General features: G+C 39.7%; 1 protein-coding gene across 10 annotated transcripts in view; it reads right to left on the minus strand.

Moving 5' to 3' along the window:
• Nucleotides 1–358: 358 nt before the first annotated feature.
• LOC108430117 (cAMP-specific 3',5'-cyclic phosphodiesterase 4C) overlaps nt 359–23,961 on the minus strand; it is a 95,700-nt gene continuing 72,097 nt past the window's right edge. For 6 of the 10 annotated variants that reach the window (XM_017702329.2, XM_017702332.2, XM_017702331.2 and 3 more), the window contains 15 exons: nt 19,799–19,987; nt 19,094–19,135; nt 17,488–17,524; nt 15,782–15,855; nt 15,605–15,654; nt 14,727–14,839; nt 7,905–7,998; nt 6,164–6,336; nt 5,173–5,271; nt 4,913–5,077; nt 4,723–4,822; nt 3,749–3,903; nt 3,519–3,641; nt 3,244–3,426; nt 359–2,062 (listed from right to left, as the gene is read on the minus strand). In XM_017702329.2, coding sequence (XP_017557818.1) covers nt 1,634–2,062; nt 3,244–3,426; nt 3,519–3,641; nt 3,749–3,903; nt 4,723–4,822; nt 4,913–5,077; nt 5,173–5,271; nt 6,164–6,336; nt 7,905–7,998; nt 14,727–14,839; nt 15,605–15,654; nt 15,782–15,855; nt 17,488–17,524; nt 19,094–19,135; nt 19,799–19,987 — 2,026 coding nt within the window. In that variant the 3' untranslated portion in view covers nt 359–1,633. The remainder of the gene's footprint in view (nt 2,063–3,243; nt 3,427–3,518; nt 3,642–3,748; nt 3,904–4,722; nt 4,823–4,912; nt 5,078–5,172; nt 5,272–6,163; nt 6,337–7,904; nt 7,999–14,726; nt 14,840–15,604; nt 15,655–15,781; nt 15,856–17,487; nt 17,525–19,093; nt 19,136–19,798; nt 19,988–23,961) is intronic. The other 4 variants (XM_017702333.2, XM_017702334.2, XM_037545206.1 and 1 more) reach the window with 1 other exon arrangement.

A 23,961-nucleotide genomic window follows, 5' to 3' on the forward strand; every position in this document is an offset into this window, starting at 1 on the left:
CACCTACAGTCCTGCATGTGTCACTGCATCAGAAGGTACACCATCATACCAGAGACTCTGTTTGTGGTGAAAATATTCATTGTCTGCAAACAAAATGTATGTGTTGCACCCACATTAGCTAGTCTGTTCTCAGATTGATTCAGCATGTCTCAAAACCTTAGTAACAGTAAGAATGAGACCAACATTACATCTGAATAGTCAAAGGGCAGCCTAAAAACACCTAAAACCTCAAAACAAAGCTCAAGAACATCAAACTACACCTACACAGGATATATCAGACTTTCCATCCATCCGTCCATCCATTTTCTAAGCCGCTTCTCCGTCAGGGTCGTGGGGCGGGGGGGGGGGGGGGGGGGGGGGTTTGGGTGCTGGAGTCAGACTTTCCAATTCTGCTCAAATATCTAAAACATGGTTCTAGTCAAGTTACAGAGGGCTGTTCTGCTCTAAAATCAATTATTTAGCATAAAAATTCAAATTAGTATGCAGATAAGCCCAGATTCCTGGCTGTTATTAGTGGATTCTGCCTTATTAAAACTATATTATGAGTTATGAGTTAAATAACCCATGAAAATGGCTGTCTGGGATTTACATTTTGCTTTAGACACCATGAATATTCTCAACACGAATAAATAAATAAATAACTAAATAAAATTAAATATCGCAACCAGTGTCTCTGGCATCACTTTTGCACTCTCTTTCGCAGTGGCACTAAAATCGGTGACCATGTGTCTTGACATTTAGCATCTCAACTGATTTCAAATGGAACAACATCTTACACAATTTCAAGAAATATTAAGTATTCATAACTCAAAATTCAAGGCAATTAGTACATTTTACAATGTAACATTGCCATTTGTTGAAGTTTCAATTCTTTCATTAACTAAAATGTTACATCTTTATGTTGGGTGCAATAAAAAAGTCACTCTGGGTAACATACAGGGGTACCTTGCTACATTAAAATGAAATCATTATTATATCCTGAGGTTATTAGTGTCATAATTTTGTCTCTTTCCTATTTCATATTTGGTATGACAGTCACTGCTCATTCATCTGATCACATCCAAGCGGCTAAAAATATTGAAAATACAAATGAGTGCTAAATTAATTATTCACAAGGTAAATGAATATCCTAAATATCCTAAACTAACCGTATGGTGCAAAAGATCCTAGACCCTGTAAGGTTACCATAAATATTACATGGACTTTCATCTACAGAAACCATGTGCATTGTTTGAAGGAAGACTCTCTTTCTCAGAAGGGCTCCTTAATTTCATCAGTAGACCATAAAGAGGCTGCTTCATCCTCAGATCTGTCGTCAGTCTCTCAGTCACAGCATGGTCGAGCTGGGTCTACAGAGCGGCCTGTGTCTTAGGCATGACTGCATCGTAAGAAAACAGGACTAAAAGGCTTATTTGGTGGGGAAAAATATGTGTAACTGGTTATAAAGGAGAACTGAAATGAGGAGCGGTCTCTGGTGTGACATGTGTTGTTGTTCACTAGGAGGCAGCTAAAGCCACAATGGGCTCATCACAGATTTGGAGCGTGTCATTTCTGAGACTCGTAATGAGGACAGCAGTGCTGGTTTCAGGCCATGCTACGTGCCTAGTCACTAACTGGTTTAGCCTTCAGTCTCTTAGTCGAGTTCTCTGCTGCAGTCCCTGTCCGCTGTGTCAGGAGATAACGTCCTGTGGCGTGGGCTTCGCACAGACATGGCAGCCAGGCTGAGTGTATGGCTGGGATTTGGTGATGGGGCTCGATGAAGGCTGTCCACTGGGTTTCTGGAGATTTCTGCTGGCGGGCTTTCAGTGTCCGACTCGCCCTCCTCCTCCAGAGTCAGCTCAAATTGGAACTTTTCTCCTCCGGCTCCTCCAGCCCCCAGAGAGCCGCTGCCGCTGCCCTGCGAGTCCTGCTCCTCGGGTGCAGGCGAGGGGCTACGGGGGATCATGCTCTGGTACCACTCCCTGTTGTCCTCTAGCGTGTCCAGAATGTCCTGAGCATCAGGGTGGACTAGGTCAGCCCATGTCTCCCACAAAGGATGCACAATGTAGTCGATGAAGCCCACCTACAAACAGCGGTGCACAGAAATGAGTTTGCAGGCAAAGCAACGCACTGCAGTTAAATTAATCTCAGTAAAGTTTCAACATTTTAATAGATTTGCAGGATCAAGACATCATGCTGTAACAAGAAATGTCTGGGGACAGTAAAGAGGAAATGTTAGGCTAAATGTGGGTGGGAACAAGATCACCGTGAGATTTCTAAAGTGATCTGACGGCTCTTAAATGCGGAGCTCAAAGTTGGGAGAGATGGTGCGCTCATCAACATTTAGCCTGTCCTGAAGTCCACACTTGTGGTTTGTGGTTTTGCTTAAGTGCAAACTAACAAAACAACTTCCGAGTTTGAGACCACATGGATCACATCTTTGTGAGACAGGCAGTTACCAACGTTCCTTGATATTTCTGAAAAAGCATACAAGTATGTCATCAACGCATTGAACTGTGGGATATATATCACTCAATACTACTTTAATGTGGTCTTCAGGGTTGAAAGGGTGCATTTATTGTGTGTTTAGTGTGGACTCATGAACTATGAGAAATAGGACACACTTGCATACTTACCAGAAAGCTCATCAACACAAATTCAAGTATACAAAACCGCAAGTGTAAACTTTGAGACAGGTGATGAAAATCAATGCCTTTATATACACATAAAATTTTTGCTTGTGTTATGGTTACTTTGGACTTTAGAAAACAAAAGAATGGACTATAGGGATTCAGGGAAGGTTGTAAAGAGGGTGTAATCTTTTTACCAGCAGATTTTGACGCAATCCAGCACTAAAAGTTTAACAAGGTGTCAGCAGACACGTATTCTCATCCTGAGGTCAGATCTGATCCTGCAGTACTAAGATCGTAGGATGTTTTCTTGCTGTGCCTTTAAGGCATTTAAATGTGTATAATCATTTTTTTGTTTTGCATTCGCTGCCCTCTATTAACACTAGTTTAAAAAGCCACATAGGTTCAAATGTAAGGGACAAACTGAAATCCTCAAGGACACTCCATATGTATTCCATATGTAAAAGATATTAACATGAATGAGTGAATCAAACTCATTTCATTGTAGAGGACCTTTAAATAAAATGCACAGGGATGATGCCAAACCCACTGCTATTGCTATCAGTTTAGGAAAAGTGTTTACTTACACAAGTAGAAACAACAGATGATAGACTATTAAACAGTCATGTTGTACCTGAGACTTCTCCACTGAGGCAGTGTGTTTGTCACACATGGGGCTGATCTCCATCCCTTTGTCTCGCTCTCGGTCACCCTGTGTGAAATACTCCACCATGATGCGGTCAGTCCACTGCCGGTAGATCTCCAGAGGCTTGGTGGGGTTGCTGAGGTCAGCACAGTGAACCATGTTCTGAAGAACCTAAAGCCACAAAATGGTACAGAGATCTCAAAGAATGCAAAAAGGTTATTTAGCTACACCATAATCGATATGGCCAAAACCACAAATCTGACCTGTATTCTATCTGAGTAGTTGTCCAGCAACAACACCCCAAGACTCGTCACTTTCTTGGTCTCGACCATGGTCTTCAGGTCTGCCAGAATGTTCATGTGTTTGGACATATCTGTTGCTAACACCTGCATTAAAAATAAGGTTAGTTTCTTGTTCAGATTAGAAAAATGGACCAATTGATAAGAAAGATTTGCCCTTATTAACTTTCTGTAGGTTAGAATCAGTGTCTCACCATGTCAATGACCATCTTGCGCAGTGACTGCCGCTGCTTCTTACTAAGATTCTGGAAGATGTCACAGTTTTCCTCCTGCACTAGTTTGAAGCCCACAGCTAGATGGTGGTTCTCCAACACAGATGCGTCGTTGTACATCAGAGCCAGCTCAGAATCTGATGGGGCAAAGGAATGAGGAGATTAAGTTGCTTAGAATTGCATACCACAAGAATTTGATTATAATTCCATCAGTCCTTTTTGTTCATGATTATTTGGGCTGCACCATATATACAAAATACTATACTAGTCTTGCAAGTATACAGCTGCATATAGAGATTGCAATATGCCATGCACTATAAATTAAATGTGCAATGGTGAATCAAAGTGAAATTGGCTGGAGTTATTTTGACCAGCACCAACAGAAACACTCATCTGAAACTATGATTGATCAAGATACTCGCATCACATAGTTAAAAACACTGAGGTTAGTAAGTGGGCTCAATGCATACTGCAGCATTCTGCAGTAATAGTTGTTCAAAAACCTATACTGTGCAGTCTTTCCCAGTCATACATGGATGGTTATACAGTGCCTGATGCCTTAGACATTGTCTCAAATTAGTTTTGAAATCAAGGTTTTTTAAAAATACATTCATAGCAGAGAGGTAACTGCAGGATGTTGTATGGCACAATAGCACGCAGAGATTTTTTTTTCCAGATTTACCACTATTGTACCAACATCAACATTATATATAAAAACTCATAAGACACATGTAGGGTCACTGGTGCTTTCTGGGTAGTAAATAAAATGGCTATACTTGTGTTGAAGGCATTGGCCCTGCTTCCTGTCAAACCGCTCTGAATGCTAAGAAATCTGGGTCTGTATGTTTCTCTACAAACAAACCACTCTGAATGACTTTCTTTACATCTTGACTCAATTATGCAGAAATGGTGAAAAATCAGGGGAAGATTTCTCAATTAACTGCAAGTAAACATACTTGTGTTTATGAGGAACTGGTTGGACACTCCAGGGTGATCAACATCATGTATGGCACTAGCAAACAGAGCAGCCATAATTTCGAGGTCAGTGAAGACGGCCTGAAATGAAAAACAAATGAAAAAAAATTCTTATGTGGTCGCTATTCATGTCTGAAACCGTAGCCTTAGCTTGACAGAACAGTGAAGCACCTCTAGAGCAGGCGAGGAGAGTAGCACATGAGTGGACTGCACTACATCAGCAGCATGGATGTTGTTGTGGTAGGCAACGTCAGTGTGGTAGTGGTCCTCTAGAGTCATCATGAAGGTAATGAATGTGTCTGTTGGGATCTTAAATGACTTCAGCAGGTCTCGTTCCTTGAGAAGAGATGAAAACAGGTGTAAAATAGGTTATGCAAAAATAGACGTCCACCAACAAGACAGGAGGCACACCGAACAACTTAATGACATACCTGAAAAATGGTGTACATAATCACCGTCAGTGGCCGATTTCCTGAATGCTCTGCTATTTTAAAGATATCTAACCCCCATCGATTGATGTCCTCGACTTCCTAGAATCAGAAAGCCAGGATTCAACTACATTTTTTTCAACACACAGACACCCTGATACCAGATACAGCTACCCCAGGTTCCTTAAGAAATCATGACGAGCCCCACAAGAAGCTTGAAAAATGACAATGAAAAATCTTCCCCTAAACCCAAATGTAGATCTGCCAAAATATATTTGGTATCTGAACATTGCTTTTTTTGGTGTGGACTGAAACTACGAGGCTATTGTATCTAACAAGTGAAGAAGCGTTTTTCCTACCAGGTTAGCATTTTATCATCACACACTTGCCACTGCACTGAATTAAGAAATCTCCAACAGACTTGTTTATTGCTGCTGTTGGACCAAAACCTTGTATTTCCACCTTTTTTTAGTTTTTGACATAATTTGAAAATACCTACTGTAATTTATAGTGTGGGTAAATTTCAAGATGAATGGACAAAGAGAAATGGCCCAGAATTACTTTTTTAAAAACTCTGGTTCCATTGACTTATATTAAAAGCATGTTTTTTTTCTTTCTCCTGTAAAGTTACCATTTTGGAGATATAAGGGTTTGGTCTGACAGCAGTGTTATGCAGTTTTTGACACTGTATGTTATCTATAAAAGACAGACAAATAAAAGTACATCACATAGCTAACAACAACAGTAGCAGGTACTTTTAAACTAGAATTCTGTCAATGGTAATGGTATAATGGCATAACCCACCACTGTTTGTTAGCTACATTTGCTTGTAGCTCTAGTGCCAGGGGAAAATGGTGAAAATGGGACATTTTACTGACACTTTAATCCTTTACAGAACTTCTCAAAGGAGAATCAAGCTCACCCTGCGCATAAATCTGGTGCTAAGAAACCTGATGCTGCATGTAGCAACAGGAGAATGTGTGGATAGACTGACCTTGGCCAGGAGGCCCTCGTGCTCAGTGCTGACCCCGAAGCGAGGGATACAGCTGGGGGCCAGACTGGGGCTGTGGGTCAGCTTCTTCACACCGCTGATCTGTGACATGGGCCGCCGCTTCTTCTCCTTCTCCTTCGACGGCGTTGACAGTATCTCCACATCATGCTGCTTTTCTGTAACACATTCACGAGAAAACACATACAGCAATGAATATGACGGTACATGAAGACAGTCACTGTCGTAACAACACCTTGGATGTCTGAAATGGCAACTTTATAGGATAAGGAACTTTATTAATTTAGTTAATGTGACAAGTCATTTCTATGGGTCTATTAATAAAATACACATGCAATGTAAAAGGCAGCTGATATTGCCCAAAAGTGTAAAAAAAAAAGAAATAAATGCATTCATAAGACTTTGATATAACAATGACAGAACACTCAATTAAAATGGATAATTCATAGAATTCTGGCTGTCACTCTTATCCAGGTATATTAAAAATGTAAAAAATAGCAGGTTTCTATCCTGTTTGGTTGCTCTCTTTTCAGCACAGCTCTCCTCTGTCATAATATTACTTAAACACATGCTGATGCACACACAGCCCGATGGCAATATTACAGTCCCCATGGCAACTAAAGACAATGTGTCAAGGAATGTTTCCATCCTTTGAAAGCACTGCTCTGTTTTCCCACACCTACATGCTCTATGATATTTGCTGATACACTGCTAGCAGGATCATACATAGTTAAGATCCTTTAAGCAGGCGTTTCCGTATGCTGACACATGAACTTGAAAACGCTTGTGAGCAAACACGGATATGCTCACAGAACATAAATATGAACAGCAGTTAGCATGTGACACTTAGGATGCTTTAATTCAAGCCTAGGCAATGTATCTGACACCTCTTAAAATTTTAGAGCAATAACTTGATAGCCTATAATGTGGCTATTACCATTTATGCTAATTAGTTGCAGTTTTAATTTTTTTAACATTTTTTTTATTAACACTTCCCACTGTCTGTATCCATTTATACAAAATAGTTCCCATGGCACAATCTGATTGGTTGAGAAGCGTACACATGCTTTATGCTGCAGGTGTTATGTCTCTATTGTAGCACATTCAAAAACAGTAAATGGATGTATTAGCTAACTGAAATTAGCTAAAAATGGAATGCTGAACAAAATTCAACAAACAAGAAGGGCTGAGCTGAGCTGAGCATGGTACTGCAACAGTTTTACTGCTCTATCTGTACAACAAAGGCTGTTACCTTTTGTTGGGAAGAACTGACAACTCTATTTAGGGCTCTATTTTTTCTTTACTATGCAGAGCTGGATAGTATTAATTGAACACCTATCATGAATAACATCACAGCTGTGACGATCTACAGGAAGATGTTGTGCATAATAATGTACTCTTGTTCTTGTTTCCTAGTGTTTATTGCTTAGCCTGAAAGATGGTTCATGATTTAACTGTTAACTGAGCAGTTGCATACAAAATAAATCTGAAATAACTGCTTCCAGTATAATACATTTAATTCATTTACAACCACTTCACACTTTCAAAGCTTGTAAATTGAAAGTCACATTTTTGTAAGTGTACTATAGACCGAACGCTCTTCGTAAGAATCAGTTGCATTTTGTTGGCTTTCATAATGTGCAAAACAAATGAACAGCCTAGTGACAAATGAGCTGAATACATCATAATCAGGCCTTTGATTGGTATTAATCATGTTGAGACTCACCTAAAAATGTGCTTGCTATGAACTCTGACACTTGGTTTCCTGAGCGGCTCGTCTCTGACAAATGCGTCAGCTCTCGGTTCAGCATCCTTTTGAACTGCACACAGAACACACATTCCACAACAACAGATTAGTTACACTTCAATTACGGACAATTCATCAGCAGAGAGGTAATTAGGAGCGTAATCATGTTTGAACCAGCTGAAAGAGAAAAGAATGTGTTCTTCTTGTTAGAATTAAATAGAGAGCCCACGCAATTAACTCCTTTGCACCAATTATTTGGATCTCACCTTAATTCTGACAATGAGACAGTTTATTGAGTAGTTTAATGCACTGGCAGTGACAATGTATGCAACCGAAATGTATATTGTGAATAAAATTACTGCAAAAAAGCAAGTAATGTGAAACACAAATTTGTGTTTATGTTTATACCGGTAGAAATGATGTACAGATTGGAATCAACTATTAAGTATTATGTTGTTCAGTGGGTGCTGTACTATGTATTTGCACAAAACTAACAAACTAATTCTATGAAAAGTTTCAGCTTTGCTGAGCTTGCATGGAACACTAAGACAAGCTAAACACTGAACAAAATGGTTCCATTCCAATAAGACTGGCTTCCATTGCTTGTACTACTGCTTCCGCTGCTTGATTTTAGGCATGGCTATGGTAGGTTATTGGTGTATTGCCATACAGCAATTTAGTCAGTGTTTTTACTTATGCCAGGTGCAATTCTGCTGGCAGTCCTCTGAGATTAAATTACTTGCTTGATGGCACAAGCCCTGCTGTTGGCATTAAAGGAATAGTGTTTTTCAACCTGATCCCAATTTGCTGCACCTGTAGCATACAGACATTAATTCTCCATTGCTTAATGGGTATGTTCTTAAGCATCTGTGTGTTCTAATTCAACAGGTCAGTGGGTTTTCTGTTGTTTTATAAAGTATAGGTTAGTGCATTGAAATGACTGCAGTGGTAAAAAGTTTTGCATTAAAGTAATGGGATTATTTTTTCTGTTGTGCAGCACATTCCTGTTTAAATTCTTGTAATGACATTATGCTCACTGACTCAAGAACTATGCTACTTGTGTTACTCAGACATTTATTAGAGAACAATATTAACAGGGGTAAAATCGTACATTTCCTCTATATAGATTATCTGTGCGTGTTCGTTTTATGTAACTTGTGCATGCGTCTGACCTATGACAGCAAATGTGAGCAGTGTGTATATCAATATGAAACCGATGGCTAAAGATCGCTGTGCCCACAGCTCTGTAAGCATCATATTTTATTCATAAAGATTTTTATTCATAAAGGTTTTTTACCTGTTTCTACTAGCTAGGTTCGTGGTTTTCAATCAGTATTAGCTGTTCATGATTTTAATTAAGCACAACTACCGGTCTTGTTTAAAGACAGGGATAGTGGCAGGCTTTTTAAACTATGTTTACTGTGATTTCTTTCTGCATAAATTACTGAAGGGACTCTTGCTTTTGTACAGTTGATACAGATTTGTGTAGAATTCACAGAGGAAAATATACATAAAGTAATGAGTAGTGAGATTACTTTTTCCGGGTTGTAATAACACATCACAGTTTGAGAGATGTAATAAGTAATGGATTACTTTTTTTGAGTTACTACAGATACCGGGAGGTTGAGGTTGAAAAAGTGTTTCTTTAATCAGGTCCTCAGTGTGGGAAGATGAGGCTGTGACATGCATCCTAAATGTACATTTACACTTACAACAGTAGGTTCTAATCAAGTAGTAGTTTGATCAGAACCTATTGTTGGAGGTTCTTTAGAAGCTGCAAGTGAAGAGGAGCAACAGAGCACTTGCCTGTATGTACACAGCGGCGGCTATATGAGGAGGCAAGACTCTTTATTCAGACGCGACGGGCGTCTGAGAGGAATGCCTGCTCAATGAATGAACCTCCTGCATCTCTGCAGAGGCTGTTATGTAAGCAGGCATGTGGCTACGAGGGGGAAGTCGTACAACTAGGGGAGCATGCGCAGTCACACACACACAAGTTTGCATTCCATCCTCTGTGGTGGATTTCCCTTGACTTCTTGCCGTAGCTATACAATGTTTTGTCAACAGGAACCAAAAAGACCATCTTTGGGCTCTCATAGTCCTTATATATATATTTCCCCCCCACATTGTACACAATGTCAAAATGTTCATATTTTCATAATTCCATGAACATTTGATACCCAGAAAGAGCTAAAACACGACACCACATGCACATAAATATTATTTAGAGAGGGCATGGTATTACATCTTTTCCAAAAGCAATATAAAAACAATGATACTGATGCAATATTTCTTTTTTTAAAAACCACTACAATTTAAAATGAGCCATTTTAATTGAATCACTTCACTTAAGACTTCTACAAGCATCTAAATGTAGCCTATCAGGCTCAAAGTACCTAGAGGAAATGCACAGCCAACAACATGACATCACACAATGTCCAGTGAGTCCTATCGGTGCCATCTCTAATATTACTGCATTACTGTATATGCTGTCATCAAAATGCTATAAATGATGTACATATGCAAAGAGATATCTGTGATAGAATATATACAGATACTTTCAAATACTGTGCCATAAACATGCATACAACAGATTTCTCTTAGCAAGTTGTTGAGTTTCTGCCTGCCACAACGCTAGACTTGTTGAGCAGCCCTTGGGTGTGCTTCAAGGGTGCGGCATCGAGTCCTGTCCTTTTTTTCCACTAAGGCAACCCTGATGCTTGCCCATGACATGAAAGCTTACAGATGTATTCAAGCCTTGGTTTAAATAAAGTGCACTGGAGCTTAACGTTTATTTTTCTAACCTCACTTTGCTTCAGAAGAGGCCGTACCAGAGCATGGCACAAGCCACTACAGCACTTACCAGTGTGAAAGTCTGAGTTGCGGAGAACAAAAGGTAAGCCTGTGGCACTTGGACACGTGTGAAGCCATGCTGAGAGAGGACTGCAGGCGAGTCTATTCAGTAAAGACCACCTTATAGAGTCATATCTTTGGAATTCCGCTGCAGTCTGACGGCGCATGTAATCCGAGATAAATACAAAGGAAAACACCAGGTGCTCCGGCAGCAATGAATGGAACAAAGCATCAAAAGCACAGACTCTCCATGTCCGCTCTGAGGCAGCGTGCAGGGATGCTATACAGCATCTCCCTGCAGTGTGTGTAAATACAGAGATTGAGAGAGTACTATGAAGACCGCGTCCCCCCTCCTCAGCTTTACACTGCATGCTGGACAGCTTCCAATCAGCCGCTCCTGACAACAGAGGCTGAGCCTGAACACAGCATCTGATTGGCCAGCGAGCAAAGAGGGAGGTGTGTATATGCACGTGGGGCCTGGTGCGTGTGCGTATGTGTGTGTATGTGCGTGCCTTGCATACATGTGTGTAAAACGGGCCGAGTGAAGTAGAAGCACAGCTCCATTCATGGAGTGCAAGAATGAATTAAAATGAACTTAAGATTAGAGCAGGTTTTGTTAAAGTATGACGAGCTGGCACTAGTGTTTTAGTACTAAATCATTTGTGAGGATTGGTGCCCGTTAATAAACAGCATCAACAGAAACGTAAATGAGCCAGATTTTACCCAAAAGGCTCATTTTCATCCTGTTGTCCATGGCCTGATCAGATGTTAAGAGGCCAGGTTTTGCCATCCATTCAGTATTTTCTTGGATTGTCCTGGATTTTGGTCAGGAATTAATTGGATTCCTGGACAGAACATCTCCCAGAGTATTTTCATACTTTAATATTTATTATGCTGTTTATGATTATGATGTTTAAACTGCTTATGGGATATATTGTGATACAATTCAAACAATATTTGATAAAGAGAATAGGCTTAAATGGTTTAGATTATCTTCAATTCAGGGATAATCATTTATTCTGTTTGACTCAGAGTGATATGAGCATAACTATCTATCCACTAAATTTAGTACAACGTTTAGTGCCAAGAACCTTAGTAATACAAGCATTGTAACCAAACTACCACACTGGGACATCCCTCTTAACATCTTCAGGATTTTGGAGTCCAGATGGAGTGTCCAGAAATGTTACAAGACTGAGGTGGCAAACTCAATGACTGCTTTACATTGCTACACAATGACTGAGAATCAATTAAAAATAAATACGAACAGCAGTGCTGAGACTGTCGTTATATTTACAATATGTCACTCGTCATTAATCATTATCATGATATCACCCTTTACCCATTACACCCTATCACCCATTACACTGATACTGCAAAAGAGTGCAATATGCAAATAAGCCTGGAACTATACATTGAACGCATTACTGTGTGCTGTGAGCATCCTGACCAATCTCCGATGTTCCGTGTGTTCTCTGTGGCTGAATCAGGCCTCTTAGAAACAGAAAGCAAAACCACACTGCAAAAATGTTATCTTGGCAAGTGAAATTCATCTTCAATGTACTCAATGCATCTAATGTTTCTCATTATGAGATTATTAGATTATAAGCATTATTTCTTGAAATAAGCAAATTTATCCTGAATTATCTTGAAACTAGTGCAAATATCTGTCGATTCAACAAGGCCATTTCGTTATTGGCAAATAAAAAATGTCCATACATGTTGAGTATTTTCACACCAGCCTCACAATGAGAAAGTTTTAGACAAAATGGGCTGGATTTAAGATTATCTGACTTGATGATTTTTGCTGCAATGCACTGCATCACGTCAAGGATTCATGGAACCTCATAATACTAAATTTTTGACGTATTACACACTTTCCATTGCTGGTAATTAGTTCTACTGAGGAATATTCTATCTTGGTATGTTTTGCTCTGTTGTTTTTAAATATTTATCATTGAACATTTAGCACATTTCTCACAAAAACCCTAGAAGTACTGCAACGAGACTTTTTCAGAATATCATTCAGCTCAAGTAGCTATTCTGTAGTTATATCTCCTTGCATCAATGTTTTGTAGAAATGTAAATGGGAATACCCATTTAAAAACATTTTTAAATGTATTTTTTAAAAAGTAAAAGTACTCAACATAAAAAAATAAAAACTCTGGGGACACGTTAACATTAACTGGTCATGTTTGATAGTAAATAAGCTTCTTTTGCATTGAAAACATTGTAACCCCTGGATCCTATCACTACCACAGTAAAGAAATTTGCTATGTTTCTCTGCCATTTCGCATCAAACCACTCTGAATAACTTTGTTTAAATCTCAGTGATTGAACTGGACAGTCACTAAATTTGTCATCTAACATTTGCCCTCTATTGGCTTGACAGTCAGAGTGCTTGACACATTTCTGTGCATTTCAGGATGTGCATGGATGAGTTGTGTTGGGGGCCTATTTATAGCACCAAATCATTTTAAATGAATACCCCCTTCATCCCCACCCCACTGCATGCATGCTTGTGTTGAAGCGCGTGCTTCAGAATCAAGGAGTTCCACACACATGGCGGTTCAATGAAGGAGCCATGCAGTCTCTGAGAGAGCCAATCAAAGCGTGTGTGGTGGTCTCTCATGACATCAGATCCACACTGCTGTGCTCATTCACATTTCTCAGCACACGACTGGGGAGGTGCACTGTGTGTACATGTGTAGTGCGTTAGCGTTTGCATGTGCAAAGGAGCAGGGAGGGGGATGGGCACTTACAGACTCGAGCCAATGCAAACGTGGTCCGTCCAAAAATAGGAACGCTACCAATGTTAAAAAAAATAGCTATACGCTTGTCCAAGCCAGCATCCATATTCAACAACAAAAAATACAGTGATGTTAATTTAGTCACTGTCTAAACATTCACAAATCAGTTGGTGTGGTGTTAAAGTACATCACAAAAATTAAAGTTCTTAATGTTAGAGTTAAAATGGACTGATAAAAAAAATACTGCATATTTTGCCCTCCCTCAAGGTCTACATTTATGTGTCATTATTTAAATGAGTGACTGAGCCCTGTCTCTGAAAGAAGTTTACTTGATTAAAGTGTGAACGTGAAGAAAACATCACATTAACATAATTATTGCCAAAAGTACAGTCTTCAAGGCTCAAAACGTTTGTGACAGTATGTGAAATGCTACTGAAAACACAAAGTGGTGCTTAGTAAATTCTGATTGCCCTGTATTTGATTTAAAAACAACAAAAACACAATTTCTGATGTTTTACCAGATTAATTGTGTTATTTATATATATATAAATATAAGTTTACTGTTTTGGACCCAATTGATTCAGTTTTGAAAGCTGAACTTTTAATCTTCCATAACATAAGTCCTTAGCTGTACAGCCATACTGGGCTTTTGTTGCTGTATTTTTGCTTCATAATGTAAACAACTTTTCAATGGGAGATATATCTGAGCTGCAGATGGGAAAAAGCAAGCACATCATTGAAAAAGCATTAAAGGTGCATTCACAGATATGCATGATATCCATGCCATGGAAATTAATACACTCTCATATCATGAACCTTGGATTTTGAACTTTATGCTGGTAACAATCTGAATGGCAATTTTTTTTCTTTTTTCACAATTTTCCTGGAATGTGTTGCAGGCATCAATTGTCTTAAGCACAAGTCAAAGTATTTACTCACTGCTTTCTGTTTTTATGTGAATTACACATACTGTCAACTTTTTTTAAATTAAGGTATGTAAATGAACTAAAAACAAAATTGTGTTGATACATTTCTATTATATTCAATTTGATGTAATATATTTCACTGAGTACTGATGTATGCATTTGAATCAAGGGAATGTAATGCATTACTTTTTTTCAGTGTGGCCACCGACATCTTGTGTGTACCTCTGGATAAGAGTGTGGGGTAAATGAAAAAGTATAAATGTATAGTTTACCTTGTTAGAAGCCATCTCGCTGACCGAGTGGCGGGTCTGCAGGGTCTCCAGCTGGTCCAGGCACCAGTCTAGCTCCTCCAGTGTCTCAATGGCCAACTTCTGATACGCATCATCTGCAAAATGACAGGTACTGATCTAAGAACAGTCAGGCAACAAAAACATCTCCCTACACTTTAGCTTGTTCCACTGAGAATCCCCTGTTGCAGCACCAATGACATGATCATTTGCACATTTATAATACAATTTTTAATTTTAATTTTTATTAATTTTATTTAATTTCATTTTAATTAGGTGTATTTTTGTAGGGGTCTTTTGATAAAATCTGCAATTATATCAACATTTTTAAGATGTTTTTTGTAATATGGAAAATATTTAAACTTATAATGATACATAAACTACATGTATATGTACATAAACGACCAAGAGTATATAACTGTACTATTATTGGTCTTTACTGCCATCAAATTCTTTTTAATGCCATCACTGACACTCAGTCCTGCCCTTCTTTTTGGTTGTCTGAGAAAACTCGGGGGTACTCTAATATAGAACCCATCCCAGGTTTCCATAGCAACCGTGATCCCAGTTTACGTTCGTGATCAGCCTCACCCCACACGATGCAGGGAGAGTGAGAGGAGCATCAGAAGAATGAATAAGCAAGCTTCATTTGCACTTGAGCCACTAAACTTATTTCACTGGTTTATTACTGAATTGCATGATGGTACATACTGTTCATTCTGTTCAGGCTCATTTTGGCTCTCAGTGCAGTTTACTGCTGCCAATTGGGCCGTTGTATTTTTACCCAAACCTTCCAGCACTGTTTACAAAATAGGTCCAGTGTTCCACTGTCTAGTGATAGTGCCAAATCCCTTAGCACTGACCTGGTAAGCCTGGCTTGCACATGGAGGGAGGATTGCTGCCTGATGGCCGTCTAACAGAAAAGAGAAGAAAAAAAGGTGGTAAGTTCCATGAAGGTGGTCCAATGCCATCTCCAGCATTCCTTCCATTCTGTCAGTGGCTAGAAGGGCTTGGACATCACAGTCTGACAAATCTCTTACTTGCAACCACCCCGATCCTGCAGATGAGTTAAAGCTGCAAAGTTGCTCCGCACTGTTCGCAGACTGGCCAGAACCTAAGAGAAACCAAGGTTGGCATATTACTTCAGTCTTACACATGGAGGCATTTTCTGTATGGCTGTTTGCAGAACTTGCACTGAAGAAAGTGTTACTTTGAATGAACTTTCTTCAAATGTGTTCATCATTTTTACATATCAGCATCAATGTTACTGTATTGTTTATTTACTGTTGTGGTGATAATTTGCAAATGTAATATACTATAATATACTATATTTCCAAAAGTATTCACTCACACATCCAAATCATTGAATTCAGGTGTTCCATTCACTTCCATGGCCACAAGTGTATAAAACCAAGCACCTAGGCCTGCACACTGCTTCTACAAACATTAGTGAAAGAATGGGTCACTCTCAGGATCTCAGTGAATTCTAGCGTGGTTCCATGATAGGATGCCACATGTTTAACAAGTCCAGTTGTGAAATTTCCTCACTACTAAATATTCCACAGTCAACTGTCAGTGGTATTATAACAAAGTGGAAGTGATTGGGAACGACAGCAACACAGCCATGAAGTGGTCCGCCACGTAAAATGACAGCGCGGGGTCAGCGGTTGCTGAGGTGCATAGTGTATAGAGGTCGCCAACATTTTACAGTCAATCGTTATAACCTCCAAACTTCGTGTGGCCTTCAGATAAGCTCAAGCATAGAGAGCTTCATGGAATGGGTTTCCATGGCTAAGCAGCTGCAAGCCTTACATTACCAAGTGCAATACAAAGCGTCGAATGCAGTGGTGTAAAGCGCCACCACTGGACTCTAGAGCAGTGGAGAGGTGTTCTCTGGAGTGGGGAATCGCACTTCTCCGTCTGGCAGTCCAATGGACGAGTCTGGGTTTGGAGGTTGTTAAGAGAACGGTACTTGTCTGACTCCACTTGCCAAGTGTAAAGTTTGGTGGAGGGGGGATTACGGCGTGGGGTTGTTTTTCAGGAGTTGGGCTCGGCCCCTTAGTTCCAGTGAAACGAACTCTTAATGCTTCAGCAGACCAAGAGATTTTGGACAATTTCAAGCTCCTCAACTTTGTGGGAACAGTTTTTAGATGGCCCCGTTGTGTTCCAACATGACTGTGCACCAGTGCACAAAGCAAGGTCCATAAAGACCTGGATGAGTGAGTTTGGTGTGGAAGAACTTGATTGGCCTGCACGGAGTCCTGACCTCCACCCAATAGAACACATTTGTGGTGAATTATAGAGGAGACTGCGAACCAGACCTTCTTGTCCAACTTCAGTGTCAGACCTCACAAATGCGTTTCTGGACGAATGGTCAAAAATTCCCATAAACACACTCCTAACCCTTGTGAAAAGTCTTCCCAGAAGAGTTGAAACTGTTATAGCTGTAAAGGGTGGGCTGACATCATATTAAACCCTATGGATTAAGAATGGGATGTCAATCAATTTCATATGTGTGTGAAGGCAGATGAGTACATACTTTTGGAAATATAGTGGATATTTCTTCTATGGAAAATGTATGTAAACATTGGTATGTACAGATTGGATTCAAGTAAAAATGTATTACTTTCAGTCCGTAGGATATGTGGTAACACAATACCAATGGCCAACCAATATAACCAACAACAAACAATACAAAGCAGATGACCACTGCATCTAAGCAGGGATGTCGTAAGACCTCACTAACCTGAGCAAAAGGTGTTACAATCATGTCTTCTCCATGTCTGAAATAAGAGAGAAAATTGGTGACTAAGTTTCCAAGAAAGGTCAGGAGCATGACACTCCATTTCTTAGTATGTTGAGGATGTTTTGGTATTTTCAGCTTCACAGGGCCAGCAATTCCGAATACTGTTTTGAGTGGGGAATTATGCAGAACAGTGGCCTGCAGAGCCCAACCTCATGTACAGAGGTTGAGTTTACACTCTAAACCACAACATAGTATCCTTCCCACAGGCTCAGAATGTGACTAATCCAATAGCACTGCAGCATGGCTGGACTCACTGTGCAAACTGCAAAGTTCAGAGGGAGCGGTGAAGGGGAAACAAATGGACCGCTTCAGTTTACAAGACATAAATACTACATGCTACCTTCATGATACACAAACACTGTGTCAAGGACAGTGAAAAACAGACTATTGCAAATTTCTGTACATTCAAAATGTGTAACTATTAAGGCTTGACATTTTGATACTGATATTGATTTTGTTTTTTTGGGGGGGGGTTACCCAATTTTTCTCCCCAATTTAATCGTCTCCAATTCCACCCACTAGTTAGGACTCCCCCAATCACAATGTTAGGAGGGTGAAGGCTAACACAGGCTTCCTCCGAGACCTGTGAAACCAGCCTCCGCTTCTTTACGAACTGCCGCTCACACGTCATTGGACAGCTGAACGCACTCTGCCGCGAGATCTGTTATGTCAGCTAACAGACGCCTGCACTGACTAGTATCGTGTTGAGTGATGGGGGGAGAAGGGAGGGTCCATCATACCCACCCAAAGAGAGCGAGGCCAATTGTGCTCTCTTGGACTCCCAGCTACGGACAGCTGTAGCATCACCAAGGATTGAAGTCGCGATCTCCTGATGATAGGGCCAACACTTAGACGATTTCGCCACTCGGGAGGGTTCTGATATTGATTTTAAGGGGCTAAAATTCCGACAACCAATTATATTAGCCAATATACTTCGATAATACTACATACTTATTGCACAGCGGCCAGAGTGTCCTTGCATTCTTTGCAGTTTGGGTTTCTGTTAATGCCATTTTATTTTTCTCTTAGGTTCTCTTTATGTAAAAAGTTCTTATGTTACAAACTCACATGTAGTTTCGATTTGAAATTACTTTTTTGTTATTTTAACTATGATAATGTTGTATACAAATGTACAAATGCTGAAGGCAAATGTACTTGTTCAGCCTGTATTACCGTGATAGAGACATATGAAGAGAAATCTCTATATTGGCCAACACTATCGGCCAACCAACACCAATTGGACCTCATTACACCTGCTTTCATAGTGGGTGGGTAACCTTAATGCAAAAATGGGTTTAGTCTTGTAAACTGAAGCTGTTGGCTCATACGATTAAACTGTGGGTCATGCACATGGGATTTTTTTTTAATAATGAGGAGAAAATCAGGGTACATGCATCATATGAAATCCTCCTAAATCAGGAAAGCATTTTTTGAGCTTTGGTGAATTAGACAGGTTTAAGGATAGGGGTACGTGAGAGGATCTGAGTGATGGTGGGGAAGGGAGCACACATGTTTGGAGCAGTTTGGAGCCACGCGCTTATCTCACCGAGGCAGGCAACTGACTTCCCACTGTTTCAAGCCCTCTTCCCTTAAGAAAAAACAAAGGAAGAGTCTGATGACCTAACTGGGATGTTTGGGCAAAACGACATGGACGTCAGCACAATGTCAATGATGAAGAGGATGGGAAAACAGATAGATGGTAAAAGCAGTAGTTATGTATTTCCTTTGAAGTGTAACATGCCCGTTTCATATTCCAGGCTATCGTAACATAATGTTGATAAATCTAACTTTGCATACTTTAATAACTGGACTGGACTTGGCCACTCAAATATTGGCCATTGTATAGTTTGGAATCACTGTTCAGAAGTGAAATTACCGTTTTAAATAAACTAGGTAGTTAGTTGTTGGAAAGTAGGAAAATGTAAACATTGTAGATGTGTTCTGAATGTTGAATGGAGATGTAGATGGCTCTAAAATGACTGAGAAATCTTGAGGCAGATTACTTGTACTAATTATCATTTTTCTTCCCAATACTTAAAATATTGAGTAAAACACCTAAAAATAGGAGGCTAGATAAAATATTATAACCTACAATGCATAAATTGTGATTGTGTAAAAAATAAAAAAACAATATGACAAGTGATTTGAAACTCTGCAATAGTAGTGCAGTATGGAATTATGATGAAATACTCTCTATATAACAACGGTAATGCAGGTCAGTCTTGGAAAGGAGTGAAGGTCCAGTACTTACAATTCACTGGCAGTGGAGGAATTTCTGGACATGGCCTTGGGGGAAAGGTCAAAGTCTGAGTCGGAGCGGTATAAGAAGGACTCCCGCCGCTGGCTGTGGGGGTAAGTGGCCTGTAGGACCAGGCCAGAGCTGGGGCTGACCTGAGGGTCCAGCGCACGTCCAGCTGACAGTCCATTCTCCACATCGAAACTGAAACAGTGCACACACAGAGATAGAGATAGAGATATAGATAGAGAGAGTGAGAGAAACACTTAGATCATGACCCTTCACATAGATGCTGCATTACACAGAAAAACAGCAGTCGAAGCTATAGATGAAGCTGTACATTTAAGTGTATTCATATCATCTTATTTGAAGAAGTTATGATTCTGTATGCTGATTTTCCCCCCACAAACTGCTATGCTGCAGTTTTCCCCTTCATAGGAAGCTTGGAAAATGGTATGTTTTTGGACCGACAAACTGTACCCAATACTACACTGCAATTTGAGGTTGGATGGGATGTAATGCTTCTAACGGTCTTTCTCAGCCCATCCCACTTCAACTATGATACACATCTATCTTTAGCACTCATTGGAGGTCCAGCAGTGGCACCCACTGTTAAATGAAGTGTGAATGTTACATAATCAGTGCTGAATGAGGCAACTCGATTCATGAGGAAAGTGAACGGCTGGGTGGAGAGCCAATAAGCATGCAGTGGGGCGCCGCTGTCGCTACGATGACGCACATAGGCGCGTGTGGCAGGACTGCACTGGGGCTCACCAAAATGGGGAGGGGCCAAAATCAAACGAACCCTATCTCTCTGCTGCCTCCTCTGGAGTTTTCATCTGCCACTCAAAGGGAATTTTGATGTAGGTGATGGGAGCATGATGACGTAGAAGGCTGTACAGTGCTCCAGTGGAAGTCAGAATGTGGAGGGATATAAATAGCACATGGAGCAGACTGGGCTATTTATAGCCTCTCAGGTGAAGCATGCTCCAAGCCTACTGGCAATGCAGTGTCTTCCCCATTCATATATACACATGCATGCACCAGCATCAGAAATCACTTCTATATTTACCCTAAACCGTATGTTGCATTAACCCTTTAATGTCAAAAATGCAGCTATTCTTATCTATTAATCTACTCTTCTCTTTTAATAATGTGATTTGTCAACGCTATTGTTACATTTATTTTGATATTTAAACAAATATGTTGGAATATAATACACATTTAAGTCACTTTTTCAAACCAATAACCAGCTCATAGATTTGAATTCAGTTCTGAATGTGCATCCAACACAAATGCAGCACAATGCTTCTTTTATATAGTAATACAAAAAAACTAGCACACAGAAAACCACAATTCCACATGCTGACCCATTTTAACTATGGTTATTTTAACTATGTGGGCATGCAGCTCCTTCCGGGGCAGATTTTAATATGGTGAGTTCCTGAATGGATCACTGAAAACATGTCAGGAAAGATAAAGGTAAGGAAAAAACAGTCATCAAGTCTTTTGTGAACTGGCCACTGCTATACTTTTTTGAGCTGAGAAATGATGCTTTGTGAAGTCAACGAAGTGCAGTATGCAAAATTCAGTCAATTTAGTCCAATTCTCACTGGACTTTACTACGTGACTGGCTGGATGGCCAACTAGAGATCAATACTTTAATAGGAATATGACCAATTATATTCCCTAAGCACTAAAGGAACATGGCAAAGCTGGACTGGATCCCAAAGTGGGCACCTGTCTTGAGACCGGTCATTAAGCATGGCACATCAAAGGTTCCCTAATGTGTTACAATATAACAGAAGCTGTAACAAAATCGAAATATGTAGCAATATGATTACAATATGGTAGTTTGTCCTACTACTACCTTAATTTCCCCTCTAAATGCACCCATTGCTAAGATGATGTCACTAGTTGGAAACAGTTTATCTAGGTATTTTACTCCTTTTTTGTTTTTCAATTATTGCAAAAACCTAAAATATTGCAATATCACGATTCCCTTAATTTACTCAATGCATACAGGATGTTGTGAGAATAAGCCACAAAAGCAAGCCTATTTTATATCAGAAATGTAATCATAGTGAGGAAATTTCACGACTGGACTTGTTGCACAGGTGGTGTCCGATCACGGTACCACTCTGGAATTCACTGAGCTCCTGAGAGTGACCCATTCTTTCACTAATGTCTGTAGAAGCAGTCTGCAGGCCTAGGCGCTTGGTTTTATACACCTGTGGCCATGGAAGTGATTGGAACACCTGAATTCAATGATTTGGATGGGTGTGTGAATACTTTTGGAAATATAGTGTGTATAATATATATATATATATATATATATCCATCCATCCATCCATTTTCTAAACCGCTTCTCCCTCAGGGTCGCGGGGGGGTGCTGGAGCCTATCCCAGCGGTCATCGGGTGGAAGGCAGGATACGCCCTGGACAGGTCGCCAGTCCATTGCAGAGCATATATATATATTATATATATATATATATTATATATATATATATATATATATATATATATATATATATATATATATATATATATATATATATATATATTACAGACCAGCTTGTCCTGAAGGGGCGCTTGAGGTCATGAACCCACTAAGGTCAAAATATTTTTTGACATCACAGGAAGTCACACTTCTCCTTCCTATAGTTCCTGTGCTAGATGTTAGTGTAAACCGTTTTTTCCAGCTAAGAGTGCTCAATTAACAAACACTACACAAAGAGGATGATCTCCGATAAAAGAAAACAAAAACACATAACACTTCACTCGAAATCAATGAAGTACTTCATCCAGCTGCTTTCAAGGAAGTAAAACGTGCCTGTCAGCTGAAAAGTGAACGGGGAATATCCTACTTGTTCCAGTGTGATTGCCAGTTGCAGTGCTACACTAACGCGGGGGATGGGGGATAACCGAGAAAAAAAAAGTTGCCTCTCTGTCATGCACAGAAACCAAACACTACCGGTAAATTAAGTTCACATACGCTTTATGTGTGGGTTCTCTGGCCGGCTGCTAGAGTTGGAGTGCTGTAGACTCAAGAATAAAGATTATTGCCAGCAGAAAAATGTGTAAGAACCTGAGCTGTCTCCCCATGACTAGCAGTGCTATATCAAGGGATGAGGTAAGGGGCTTTCTGACTGGTGGTCTGTATCGCCTACTATATTGCACATCATCCACCACATGCAAGCAAGCCTTAACAAATAATGAAAAACGCACTGAATCCACTCTTAAATCCAACTTTTGCCTCGGGGACATTATACAGTATTAAAGTAGGCTATTTATATGAATGACATCAATATGCTATCAGTGAAAAATCCCTGAAATCCACCGACCCTTGTATACAACCATCTTACAAGAGAGTAAGTTCTAAAAAATGTGAACAAAAGTAAATGGCAGGTGTTTTGTTCTAAAAAGTCAGTTTTCCAATAGGTTACATTTTGCACAATATCACCTGTTGACACTGGAAAAAAATGTGGAAGACAATGTTAAAGAATAAAAAAACAAATCTCAAAATGGAAAATATACTAACTGTTGCCTTCTCCCTGCCTCACCAACACACTGCTAAACTTCTCAGAAATGCAAGCCTGAACATGATTTAAATGTACAGACAGACCTGTAGGATGCCATTGCTGGGTATTCCAAAGGAGTCCTAAGCATGACGTTGTCTGATAGCAGAAGTACTACTCTGAAGTCTGGTAGACCTGCCTCCTCATTGCTATAAAGAAAGGACATCACATGCCTTGCGAACATAAGCTTCTTCTCTTCTGCTTTTTATTCAAATGAAAGCTAACTGTGTAAACAATGTTATACTTTTCGTGCAATCCGATCATCTTCCACTAAAGCGGTCACTTACAAAAGCCCATTTCCACCAGAAGAAGGTATTTTCTTCTCTTGGTTTCTGGCAGCTAATTATAAAGATTATGACTTCTTATGTGGAAAGTTTGACTTTTTATCTCAAAATAGTGATTTTCTCAAACTTTAAAATTATGTTATGAGAATTACTTTTATTCTGAAAATTTTGATACAAATAATGAAAACCAATTTTCTCAAAATTTTGTCATGTGATAAGAGTGACTTATTTTCTCAAGATTTTCACTTAGTATCTCAAAATACTTGCTTACTTCCTCAAAATTTTGGCCTATTATGTCATAAGAGGAAGAAGTTAT

The sequence above is a fragment of the Pygocentrus nattereri genome, chromosome 15 (genome assembly GCF_015220715.1).
Source record: "Pygocentrus nattereri isolate fPygNat1 chromosome 15, fPygNat1.pri, whole genome shotgun sequence".
In the NCBI taxonomy this organism is placed as follows: Eukaryota; Metazoa; Chordata; class Actinopteri; order Characiformes; family Serrasalmidae; genus Pygocentrus; species Pygocentrus nattereri.